This window comes from Muntiacus reevesi, chromosome 4 (genome assembly GCF_963930625.1).
Source record: "Muntiacus reevesi chromosome 4, mMunRee1.1, whole genome shotgun sequence".
In the NCBI taxonomy this organism is placed as follows: Eukaryota; Metazoa; Chordata; class Mammalia; order Artiodactyla; family Cervidae; genus Muntiacus; species Muntiacus reevesi.
Window position 1 is genome coordinate 75,925,751 of NC_089252.1, and position 13,222 is coordinate 75,938,972.

General features: G+C 40.7%; 2 protein-coding genes across 7 annotated transcripts in view; both read left to right on the forward strand.

Moving 5' to 3' along the window:
- Positions 1–2,960, forward strand: part of LOC136166620 (zinc finger protein 660) — a 55,405-nt gene extending 52,445 nt beyond the window's left edge. For 2 of the 3 annotated variants that reach the window (XM_065933154.1, XM_065933155.1), the window contains one exon: positions 277–2,960. In XM_065933154.1, the coding sequence (XP_065789226.1) occupies positions 277–2,621 (2,345 nt within the window). In that variant the 3' untranslated portion in view covers positions 2,622–2,960. The remainder of the gene's footprint in view (positions 1–276) is intronic. The other variant, XM_065933161.1, reaches the window with a different exon arrangement.
- Positions 2,961–7,019: 4,059 nt separating this feature from the next.
- LOC136166621 (zinc finger protein 35) overlaps positions 7,020–13,222 on the forward strand; it is a 30,498-nt gene continuing 24,295 nt past the window's right edge. For 3 of the 4 annotated variants that reach the window (XR_010662962.1, XR_010662961.1, XM_065933163.1), the window contains exons 1-3: positions 7,020–7,111; positions 9,084–9,393; positions 11,144–11,288. Coding sequence is in view for 2 of the 4 variants with exons in the window: in XM_065933163.1 (XP_065789235.1) it covers positions 9,205–9,393; positions 11,144–11,288 (334 nt within the window). In the remaining 2 variants the exon portion in view is untranslated. Of the gene's footprint in view, positions 7,112–9,080; positions 9,394–11,143; positions 11,289–13,222 lie in introns of all 4 variants that reach the window. The other variant, XM_065933162.1, reaches the window with a different exon arrangement.

Below are 13,222 nucleotides of genomic sequence, written 5' to 3' on the forward strand. Positions count from 1 at the left end.
AGCTCTTCTTGCATCTGTTTATTCAACATCCTTTCTGTGTTTCCATCTGCTCCCGGAAGGCAAAGAGCTTAGAAGTTCTCAGAATGAATTCTGTGTTAATCCATTTACAACATTCTGTCAGTGTAACATTCTGCTTTGTACTCCCATTTAATGAAAAGCTTTTCCTTTTTGTATGCGTGTAAAGTATCCTTATAGTTGTTTCAAAGTCTTTTGAAGATCTTGTTGTTGCTGACACAGGGATATGGTAATATTTGAATTTTTAATTTCTTTTACCAGAATGGGAGACCATGACTGAGAATGAGGAGGTGACATCCAAGTTGAGCATATCTCAAAGAGCAGATTCTCAGAGAGGAATATCAAATAGATTTCAAGGAGGTGTTCCCCAGCTTCTTGACTTTGAAGAAGAGTGTGAATGGCAAGTTTTTTCAAGTCAGTGGGGAAATGAAGCAAGGGAAAGAGATATACTGAAGAAAGGTTCCCTGTGTGAACGAGACAAGAAAAAAAGGACTCCACCAGAAAAACGAGGCCAAAAGTGGAAGGAATTTGAAGAAAGCTTGGTTTCAGATTCAGCTTTTTCTGAAAGTTTAATAGGTGCTGAAGGAAAGAAGCTTTATAAATGTGATATATGTTGTAAACATTTCAATAAAATCTCCCATCTTATAAATCATCGAAGGATCCACACTGGGGAGAAACCTCATAAATGTAAGGAGTGTGGAAAAGGCTTTATTCAGCGCTCAAGCCTTCTAATGCATTTACGAAACCATTCTGGTGAGAAACCTTATAAATGTAATGAATGTGGGAAAGCCTTCTCTCAGAGTGCTTACCTTCTAAACCATCAGAGAATCCACACTGGGGAGAAACCTTATAAATGTAAGGAGTGTGGAAAGGGCTTCTATAGGCACTCAGGCCTTATTATACATCTCAGACGCCATTCTGGGGAGAGACCCTATAAATGTAATGAGTGTGGCAAAGTTTTTTCTCAGAATGCTTACCTCATTGACCACCAGAGGCTCCACAAAGGAGAAGAACCTTATAAATGTAACAAGTGTCAGAAAGCTTTCATTCTGAAGAAGAGCCTCATTCTGCACCAGAGAATCCACTCTGGGGAAAAACCCTATAAATGTGATGAATGTGGAAAAACTTTTGCCCAGACCACTTACCTGGTTGACCATCAGCGGCTCCACAGTACAGAGAACCCATATAAATGTAAAGAATGTGGAAAAGTTTTCATTCGAAGCAAAAGCCTCCTCCTACACCAGAGAGTTCACACAGAAAAGAAGACTTTTGGTTGTAAAAAATGTGGGAAGATTTTCACTTCTAAGACAAGTCTCATTGATCATAAGAGGATGCATAGCAGAGAGAAGCCTTATAAATGTACTGAATGTGGGAAAGCCTTCACTCAGAGTGCTTACCTTTTTGATCATCAGAGACTCCACAATGGGGAGAAGCCCTACGAATGTAATGAATGTGGGAAAGTTTTCATTCTGAAAAAGAGCCTCATTTTACATCAGAGATTTCACACTGGAGAGAATCTCTATGAATGTAAAGACTGTGGCAAAGTCTTTGGTTCTAATAGAAACCTCATTGACCACGAGAGACTCCACAATGGGGAGAAGCCCTATGAATGTCGAGAGTGCGGGAAAACCTTCATTATGAGCAAAAGTTTCATGGTCCATCAGAAGCTCCATACACAAGAGAAGGCCTACAAATGTGAGGATTGTGGGAAGGCTTTCAGTTACAATTCAAGCCTGCTCGTACATCGGAGAATCCACACCGGGGAAAAGCCCTTTGAATGCAGTGAATGTGGAAGAGCTTTCAGTTCTAACAGAAACCTTATTGAACATAAGAGAATCCACAGTGGTGAGAAACCATATGAGTGTAATGAGTGTGGCAAGTGCTTCATTCTGAAGAAAAGCCTCATTGGACATCAGAGGATTCACACAAGGGAAAAATCTTACAAATGTAATGACTGTGGGAAAGTCTTCAGTTACCGCTCCAACCTTATAGCCCATCAGAGAATCCACACTGGTGAGAAGCCCTATGCATGTAATGAGTGTGGGAAGGGCTTTACTTATAATAGAAATCTTATTGAGCATCAAAGAATTCACAGTGGAGAAAAAACCTATGAATGTCATATATGTAGGAAAGTGCTTACCTCTAGTAGAAATCTTATGGTGCATCAAAGAATCCATACTGGAGAAAAACCTTATAAATGTAGTGAGTGTGGAAAAGACTTTAGTCAGAACAAAAACCTTGTTGTACATCAGAGAATGCACACTGGGGAAAAACCATATGAATGTGAAAAGTGTAGAAAATCTTTTACTTCTAAGAGGAATTTAGTTGGCCACCAGAGAATCCACACAGGAGAGAAACCATATGGGTGTAATGACTGTAGTAAAGTTTTTAGGCAAAGAAAAAACCTGACTGTACATCAGAAAATTCATACAGATGAAAAAAACTGTGAATGTGATGAGTCTGAAAAAGAATTCTCTCAGACTTCAAACCTTCATCTTCAACAAAAAATCCACTCTTTGGAGGATTTTGGGTCCTGTTCTCTTGGGTCCAAATTCTCTTGGGTCCAAAATGCCAGTGAGTCCAAGATCAAGATTCAGAAAATCTAGTATTGTGTAAAATGGAATAGCATCCCTGCCTCTGTAAGTGACTGTTGGATAAATGGCAGCATATGGTTTTTATAAGGGAAAAAAGTCATGATTGACCCTTTTGTAGACAAATATGTTGCATGAGGCAGAAAGTTAATCTAGACTTTCAAGACTATGAAAACATAAGCCAAATTCCAGTTAAAAGATACTCTGTTCCAAATCATTTCTTATGAACCTAGAAAAGGACTTTGAAGCACTTAAAGATTCTGAAGAAACTGAATTATGATTTATAAGATATAATGATGATGTTGTAAATGATAGCAAAAATATCTTTGTATTAAAAAGTGTATGTTTTGAAAAGATACGTATATATGGTACATCTTAAAGATAGTATCACTCTAGAGAATGTCTGTACAGACAGTGTGATTAAGACATACACACATGAAGTTGGATGGGCAGGACTGCTCTTTGAGGACAATTTAAGTACACTGGATTTGGAATCTGAAAACCTAGGTTTGGATCCTGGCTCTTTCACTTACGAGCTCTGTGATGTTAAGTCAGTCTCTAAGTCTCAGTTTCTCTGTCAGTCAAATACTGGCATAACCCCTACTTGAGAGAATTGTTTTGAGCATTTCGTAAAAGGATCACTTGAAAGTACTTTATGAAATAATTTAATTGTCAATAAAGTTGGATAAAAGAGATATGGTCAAAATCTGGAAAATGGCATAATGTAGTGTTTGTTCATAAAGTTAATATTAGGTCTTCACGAACCTCAAAAGTTTAATTTTTATTGTAAGAGGAGGTATGGTGGATGGTTAACTTTGGAATTTAGTACTCTAAAAACACTTTAAAAACAGCTTTTTAAATGTTTAAGGGAGGTAATACATAACATACCTAGTTTGTTTTTATGGAAAAAAAATATTGGCCTACTAAATAATGTCTGACCATTAATTTGATGCCAAGAAAAAAGTTTATTTTTAAAACCTAGCAGATGTAGAGTGTCAAAATAGGACAGTCCTATGTCACTTTCCTTGCTGATAGGGAAAAATCCTTAACCTCAACCCCAGGGCTGATTATCTCTACTAGTGTCATTCTCACTTCTAGTCAATATTTTGTTGGTGACATACAAATGGCTTGCTACTCAAGAAACAAGATTCTGTCCCAGCACTCAACTTACCACATAAGTTTTTTTTCCCATAGCCAAGCTCTTCAAATCTCTGATTATACCAATTCAGAATCCATCTCTGAGTGGTCAGGCTCATTTACTCCCAGTGAACCAATCATTCATTCATTCTGTACCCTTTTGTACATTTGTAAACTTAATTCTTCATGTATTCTTGGTTTGGTAATTTTATGTTGTAATTCTCAGAACGCTAGTTCTGTCACTGAAGTATAAATACCTTAATACTGGGATTTTGTTTCCTGTTACTTAGCAGAATTGCAGTGGTGTGTTAGTTATAGTAAGTGTTATGAATTCAACCCCAAAGTTCTTTGAGGGCTGGTTCCTTTTTAGACTGAAAGGACCAAGAGTGAAAACTGGAAGGGGCCTGGGTTAAAAGTCTGAAGACCCTAAGAGTCAGATTCTACCACTTTTCCTTGGACGAATGGTTTCATTTCTTAGAGCCTTGGTTTCTTCATTTGTTAAATGGAAGAATATCTACCTCCCTAAGTTGTTATGGGATAATGAATATGAAGATGCTTTATGTCGATACTGAAGAAAAATTACCCCAATTATGTAATAATCACATGTAGTTTAACAATGGAGAGATCTGGCATTTACCTGTTAATCAGTTTAACAAAATGTAACATTGCTGAGACAAGTCATGTAATGTGCCTCCCTCCACATGTAATGCAATAAGGCAAAAGTATAACCTGAATTTATCAAGCTTCTTAGGCCTGATTGCTAGTTTACAGGAAATACAGGAGGCAAAGGAACAAGATAAAAGGCATCATAAGAAACAAGTTCAGAATGTGGCATATTGTCTAGGAAAACCCCTGTGGGAATCCCGTGGCGGCCCAGTGGTGAGGCCTCTGCTTTCACTGTGGAGAGCAAACATTCATTCCTTAATTCAGTTGAGGAACTAAGATCCTACAAACGGGGCAGTGCATCCAAATAAAAAGCCACTGCAAAAAACCAAACAAACAAAAAAAGCCACTGCACTGGATTCTTCAAAGATGATGAAAAAGAGAAGGGAGTGATAATAATTGTTGATGCTGGGTGAGTATTGAGAGTTTACTGTACTACTTTTGTATATGTATGAAATTTTCCATAATGAAAGATACAACAAGTGGAGGGGGGGCGGTTTAAAAGATATTAAAGAGCCATAAGATACTGACCCAGGAATAGACCCAAATGATTTTTGACAGGTGCAAAAGCAATTCAGGAGAGGATGGATAGCTTTTCAACAAACGCTGCTGCAACAATTGCATAGCCATATGCAAAAAGAAAAAAATCAGTAAGACTAAGCAAAGAAATCTTAAATATATCAAAAGCATGCTGCATAAAAGGAAAAAAGTGATAAATTGAACCTCATCAAAATTAAAATAATTTTCTCTGCAAAAGACTAAAGAGGATGGAAAGGCATTACACACTGGGAGAAAGTGTTTGCAAATCATATATCCAACACAGAATTTGTATCTAGGCTAGATAATTTTCAAAACTCAGCAATAATAAATAGATCCAATTAGAATATGGGCAAAGGACATGAACAGGTATTTTACCAAAGTATAGATTGGCAAGTGAAAAGATACTCAACATCATTAGCCACTAGGGAATTGCAAGATAATCTGTACAGCTATCAGAAGAGCTTTTAAATATTTTAACACCAAATGCTGGCAAAGATGCAAAGGAACTGAATCTATTACATTGCCAGGAATGAGAAATAGTACAGCCACTGTGCTGGAATAATTTGGCAGTTTCTTGTAAAACCAAACATGCATTTAACCATATGACCCAGTATTTGCACTCTGAGCATTCATCTCAAAAAAATGAAAACTCCTGTTACACACACAAGCCTGTATGTGATTGTTAAAAGCAGTTTTATTAATAGTAATTTGTGATACTCATCAAATATCCTTCAACAGGTGTTTAAAAGAAACTGCAATATATCTATACCATGGAATACTTATTACTCTGCAGTAAAATTGAATGACCTATTGATATCTGCAGTGACTCAAATGTATTCCAAGAGAATTATGCTGAGTGAAAAAATCCAATCTCGAAAGGTCATATACTGTATGGTCACATTTATGTAATACTCTAAAATAACAAAAGTATAGGGATGAAAAACCAGATTAGTGGTTGCCAGAGGTTGGGGATGGAGGGATGGAGCAGCAGAAGAGGGAGGGGTTACACTTAAGGAGGTCTTGGTGTTGGAAGCATTGTGTATGTGAATTGTGATGGTGGTTCCACAGATTTACACGTGATAAAATGACAAGTACACACACACATTGTACCAATGTCAGTTTCCTGATTTTTATCTTAAATTATAATTATGTAAGATATACCCATTGGTGGAATCTAGTTGAAAGTTATTATCTTTGCAACTCCTGTGAATCTAAATTCATACTAAAAAGCAAATCAAAACTAAACAGCCATACCAAATACAATGTGTGAAACTGACTTGGAAAAACAATGATGTCTATATTTTAGGACAATTGGAAATTTGAAAATGACTGATAATAGATGATATTAGGGAATTTTTGTTAATTTTCCTACCTGTAATGGTGGTATTGTTAGTGTTATTATTAAAAGATACATATAGAAGTATTTGGAATGAGTAATTTGATGATTACAACTTTAAAAATATGTTTCTCAGTATGTATAGAGAGAGAAGGCAAACGCTATTTAGTTGCTCAGTAATGTCTGACTGTTGTGACTTCATGGGCTACAGAAGCCTATCTGGATTCTTTGTCCATGGAATTCTGCAGGCAAGAATACTAGAGCGGATTGCCATTTCCTTCTCCAGGGGATATTTTGGACTCAGGGATCTAATCCTGTCCCCTGGAATGGCAGGCAGATTCTTTACCACTAAGCCACCAGGAAATCCCAAGGCAAAGAGAGTGAAGTGTTAGTTGTTGAGTCCAGGCATTCATTGTATCATTCTCTGTACGTTTGATATTTCCAAAATAAAACATTGAGGTCAAAATGATCAGGGCCTTCTACAGATGGATCCTCTGTAGCTTCAGGCTACCGGCTGCGTGCCTCACTTCAGTGCTCTTGCCAGGCATAGGAATGCCCCTTGCCCTGAGGTTCAGGGTCCCCAGGCCACCTGCACTCTTCCTCCAAGCTTGTTCTTCCATCCCTGATCGGTAGCGAAATTGAACACCCAACGAGAAGACAGTACCTCCAAGATTCCTAGAGAGGCTGGTCTGGCGACTTGGGGAGCCGGAAGCCCATCCCCAGGCACTTCCTGTCCGGTCATTGTTCTCGTGCCGGTAGGCGCCGGGGTCCAGGTCACCCGCTTTCTGCTCCAGAGCTCGCGACCGGCCGTGCTTCTGCTCCGCGCACGGTGAGCGGGGGTGGCGTGGCCTGGGCGCGAACGTCGGGGACGAGGGAGGGTCCATTCCAGGGGTATGCCCGCCTCGTCCTCCCTTCAGGGATCCTAGCACTGTCTGGCTGTCCCGGGGCGGCTCCGCGCCCCGCCCCTTCGGAAAGCCGCTGTTGCCTATCTACCGGGGGCCTAGCCCCGGTGAAGGTTGGACACCAACCGCCCCAGGAGCCCGGCTTATCCCAGGAACTGGGCTGTGTGGCTTCTGGAGGTGGAGGAGATGGGTTGCCACGGTTGGAAATAGGGAAAGGACGTTGAAAGGAAGCCCATGATAGGAGACTATGCTGTCTAGGGCTGGAGGCCAGTTAGAGTATCAGCAGTCTGATGACAATACCCAAAGTAGGCAATCTTGTGTATACACGGGTGAAACGAGTATTAAGGACCTTCCTCCCTGATAAAATTCAACTAGTCATGGAAAGAGGAATTCTTCAGAATTAAGATTTGTTGCAGGACTGAAATATTGCACCACTCAAGAGATGAAGTGTATGGAATAAGTTGCCAGTAAGTTAATGCAGAATAAAGTATATGACCACTTCAATAGCAGCAAAAGAGAACTTAATGAAATTTAGAACTTTTCCCCTAACACGTCTAAAGGGAAATAGGAAAATTTCAGTTTCTCCATAATCAGCTATAATGGTAGATTATTTTACTCACAGATTAACAACAAAAAAATCTGTTGGCTTGACTGTGATCCTGGGGAACTGTTAGTTCATGGTGATATGATTTGTTTCAGTCCTTTTAGAAAGCAGTTTGACAATATATGTCACCTATAAAATCCTTTGGTTAGTAATCCCTTTTCTTAAGGAATAACTCAGCAGCAGAAAAAACTATTTACATGAAAAGAATCAAGAATTATTTTAAGAAAATAAACTGGAAACAAGGTTCTTTTACTAAAGCAATGATTAATAAACAGGTGTTGGTTTAGTAAATTATAATATTAAAGGTATTATATAATATATAATATTGTGTTTAAATTATGTATATTATAATATTTAGAGTACCATGCCAGAAGGAGGTGATGTTGTATGTAGTTAACATCGAAACATCTACCATCTTAAGAGTGCTGCTTCGTCTCACAGAAAAGTTGAAAGAAATAGAAAAATATAAAAATCAAAGGAAGAGGAACTTAAAACCACCTGTGATTACATAAATCAGAGATAACCTCTCCTAACATGTTGGTGTCTAGTGCTAAGTTGGTTCAGTCCTGTCCAACTCTTTACAACCCCATGGACTGTAGCCCACCAGGCTCCTCTGTCCATGGGATTCTCCAGGCAAGAATACTGGAGTGGATTGTCATCCCCTCCTGCAGGGCATCTTCCTGACCCAGGGATTGAACCTGCATCTTTTATGTCTCCTGCATTGCCAGGCGGGTTCTTTACCACTAGTGCTACCTAGGAAGCACAGTTGGTGTCTAGACTGCCAGTCCTTTTCTTGAGAGTCTTGTTCATACTATTGTTCTTGGTGCTTGAAACAAACAAAACAAAAAACTTTGCATTGTAATGACCCTTCTTAAAAAAAACCATGGTGATAATTGTGAAAACATGCATCCCCTAAATTAAAAAGTTCAAGTCATAATTGTCAGTACGGTTGGAGGTTTTCCCTTTAAGTATCTTAAATTCTTCAGTATACAGTGATTATCTCTCTGGAGATGAGCTAGGGGTAATTTTTTTAAGTCATTTTCTGAATTTTTAAAGTTTTTATAATTATATTAACTGTATAATCAGGGGAAATCAATAAACATTACATAAGTGTTTGTAATGTGATCATTATAGGGATAACTTGCTTATTTACAGTCCAACTCCTTCCATCCTGTTGAGGAATAGAGCAGACCCTGTGCTGTAGTGGCTGCTGCCTGGACACTGGTTGCCTGTGGTCTTAGTGGCATTCAGGCAAACCTCAGCTCTACTAACAGTGTTTTCTGATTTCCCAGTAGATACTACTCATAATGTCCCTGGGAGGAAACTCAGGAAGAAGCTTTTGAAACTTAAAGATTAGATGGGGCTTGACTTCTGCTGGGCAGCCCCCAGCCGTAGGAATTCTGCTGAGCAGAGACGATGACTGCAGAGTTGAGAGAGGCTGTGGCCCTGGCCCACTGGGGCCCAGTGACAGTGAAAAAAGAGGAAGAGGAGGAAGGCTTTGCGGGCCAGGCATCCAGCCAACAAGTGCACTCTGAAAACATCAAAGTCTGGGCTCCTGGGGAGGCGCCTCAGACATGCCTCCCTGTGTCAGAACAGGAGGAAAAGGTAAGCAGTGGCCAGGGGGGAGGGAGGGAGGATGGTCCTAAAGATTGCACATGATTTCAGGAGGGACCCTGTCCGTCCGCTTCCACACCTAGAGTCTTGTTTCCTGGTGAGGGCTCTGGCCTTTAGTCTTTTGCAATTTAATTGAAACATGCTTTTCTATTGATATTGACATTCAGTACTTTCTATAAACCAGTGCTTCTCAAACTGTGCTATAGTTTGCAATTACCTGGGGAGCTTTTTATAAAATCATGATGCCTATGTCATATCTCATGTAAGTTAAATCAGAATCTCTGGGGAGGTGGGCCCCAGATCTCTGTATTTAAAAAACAAACAAACAAAACCTCTCTTCCGGTGAGTCCAGGCATGATTTGATAACTCTTACTTGTACTTCTCAAACTAATATACCTAAGAATCACCAGGGGTTGGGGTCAGGGGATATGGGGTCTTGTCAAAATGCAGATTCTGATTCAGGAGATCTGGGGTATTGATCAGAGACTGCAGTTTTCACACGCTCCCAGTGATGGTGATTCTGCTTGTCCACAGACCACGATTTGAGTCATGAGGCTGTATGTTTTCAAACCTACACCTCACCATGACTAGCCCTATGAGGGCAGAGGTACCCCCAAGCCCCTCTGTAGTAATATAACCAGAACCTTGCTTCTTTAATCTTTAGATCTAGAAAGATCTATTGTGAAAAATCTCCCCATATGCTTTCTTGTCTTGTCATGCACTCACTGACAAGTTAGGTTTGGGCAGTGAGATGAAATCAAAGTGATAGGGGAAGAGATAGCAGGCTTGCTTCTCTGCCTAACTCACCTTGGGGATTAGGGAAGACTCTCTGGCTTCCTTTTCCCTTTTTTTTATAATAGTTGATGTTTTTCTTTCTTTCTTTTTTTTTTTTATTTTATTTTTTTTAAATATTATTTTATTAGTTGGAGGCCAATCACTTCACATTTCAGTGGGTTTTGTCATACATTGACATGAATCAGCCATATAGTTACACGTATTCCCCATCCCGATCCCCCCTTCCACCTCCCTCTCCACCCGACTCCTCAGGGTCCTCCCAGTGCACCAGGCCCAAGCACTTGACTCATACATCCCACCTGGGCTGGTGGTCTGTTTCACCATAGATAATATACATGCTGTTCTTTCAAGACATCCCACCCTCACGTTCTCCCCCAGAGTTCAAAAGTCTGTTCTGTACTTCTGTGTCTCTTTTCTGTTTTGCATATAGGGTTATCGCTACCATCTATCTAAATTCCATATATATGTGTTAGTATACTGTAATGTTCTTTATCTTTCTGGCTTACTTCACTCTGTATAATGGGCTCCAGTTTCATCCATCTCATTAGAACTGATTCAAATGAATTCTTTTTAACGGCTGAGTAATATTCCATGGTGTATATGTACCACAGCTTCCTTATCCATTCATCTGCTGATGGGCATCTAGGTTACTTCCGTGTCCTGGCTATTATAAACAGTGCTGCGATGAACATTGGGGTGCACGTGTCTCTTTCAGATCTGGATTCCTCAGTGTGTATGCCCAGAAGTGGTATTGCTGGGTCATATGGCAGTTCTATTTCCAGTTTTTTAAGAAATCTCCACACTGTTTTCCATAGTGGCTGTACTCTTTCTTTCTTTTTTATGGCCTCCAAGAATAGGTGCTTATGTTCTCATCCTCAAAGTTATGATCATACCACCTTCCACCGACAGTCTCCTTATAAACCCACCTGTGCCTGCTTGTTTCTAGGGGCAGAACATTTTCTGGGACATGGCTGTAGTCCTGAAACCAACACAAGAGGCACCTGCTGCTTCAACCCCAGGCAGCTCTTCATTACCAGAGACTCTGGCCAAGAGCGAGCTACTGGACACTCATGGGAACATGGGATGTCTAGGTGAGGTCAATTCTCTGATTCAGAATCTGACTATTGAGGTTTCTCAAAATCTTTTCAGAGGCTGCTGGTCTGGTCTCCTAGCCTGAGCAACAGAGAGTACTGAGGTGTTGAAGGTGTCAGGGAGAGCTGGGCAGAGGAATACTGAAAGATGCCTATGCATTTGTCACAGGAAATGGCTTGTTTTGCACACAGTTTCAAGGCATCAGGCAAACACAGGTAAACTCCAACTTTAGCTTTTTTTTAAAAAATAATTTTACCTATTTATTTATTTTTGGCTGTGCTGGGTTTTCATTGCTGCAAAGGCAGTGGCTTCTCTGTTGCAGATCACAGACTTCAGGGCGCGTGGACTTCAATAGTTGTGGTTCCTGGGCTCTAGAGTACTGACTCAGTAGTTGTGGCACATAGACTTAGTTGGTCCTCGGCAAATGGGATCTTCCCGGATCAGGGGATCAAACATGTCTCCTATTTGGCCGGCAGATTCTTTACCACTGGGCCACCAGGGAAGTTCTCCAAATTTAACTTTTGATCGCATTTATTGTTCAGCAAGTTTCATATCTATGCACACATGTAGACACATGTCCTCTCCCTATGCTTTGTTTTTGTTGTAGCTTGGTGAGCCTACAAGAGAAGCTAACTAATATAAGAAGGGTCACCTTTTGTGGCGATTTTTTGAGGTGTTCTGTTTTCATAGGTCTTTGTGGACTTTCTAGAGAATTTTGATCATTTGTGTCAGCCATGATGATGTCCAAAGTCAGTCATGATGGCTAACTTACCACCTGGTTCTCCAAGCTAGGACTCAGGATATGCCTGGCTAGCAGTGGTGGAAGCTTGTGAAGTAGGAACATGTAACTGGGTCAAGTGTATGGTCACCATAAGTCCTGTGTTGTGGAAGCAGTTCCTGCATGCCTGCCAAGACCCCTCTGGCACTGAGATGCTATGAGTCTGCCTGGCCAGGGCTCTGCCTGAATATTCTGAACCCTCTCTCCTCCCTAGCCAGTTCCTCAAGCATTTGCAAACCAAGTCCCTTTCTTAAACCAATGTTGTAGGGAAGGTTAGGATAGCCACCTTTCATATTCCTGTGTCCTCTTTAATTCCCCACACTCTCAGTAACTTCTGTTTCCCATCTTTTGCTTTCTGTTCCAGTCCTTCTGGCACATTCTCCTGTATATCACTTCTTTTCTGTTTCCCTGCTTTATCAGACGTTCATGGTCTGAACTCCCCCAACAGCTGCACCCTTCCACTAGGAATGGCCACTGTTTTCTAGTTTTCTTTTTTTTCCTGTGCTGGGTCTTTGTTGTAGCAAGTGGGCTGTGGGCTTTCACTAGTCATGGTGCACCAGCTTCTCATTGTGGTGCAGGGGCTTTTCTTGTTGCAGAGCATGGGCCTAGTGGTTGCCTCAAGGGCTTCTCTAGTTGCAGCATTTGGGCTCTCTAGTTGTGGTGCACAGTCTTAATTGCCCTGTGGCATGTGGGATGTTAGTTCCCCAACCAGGGATTGAATTTGTATCCTTTGCATTGGAAGACTGTTTCTTAACCACTGGACTAACAGGGAAGACTAGACCAGTTTTCTTTCCCTGCTTTTCCCAGCTGGTACTCACCTTTCTGCCAGCTATTTCTGTCATTACAGGTAATGGCGAGAACACTGACCTGTAGCAGTTGAGAGGGGAACCCCAGTGTAGTTGCTTCCCTATCTCTGAGAACTCTTTGACCTTGAGCAAGTCCATTCTTTTTCTGAACCTCCATTTTCTGTTCTGTCAGCTGGGGTCTGTTCATTCAGTAAATACAAGATTTGTTGAGGATCTGCTTCCTGTGTGCCCAGCTCACATATAGCAGTGAGTGAGAACAGCTCTGCACTTTTTTAGCTCCCATACACGTGAAGGGAGATACCTTCATCTTGATAATAAAATCGTATAGTATACATAAAAGTACTTTGGA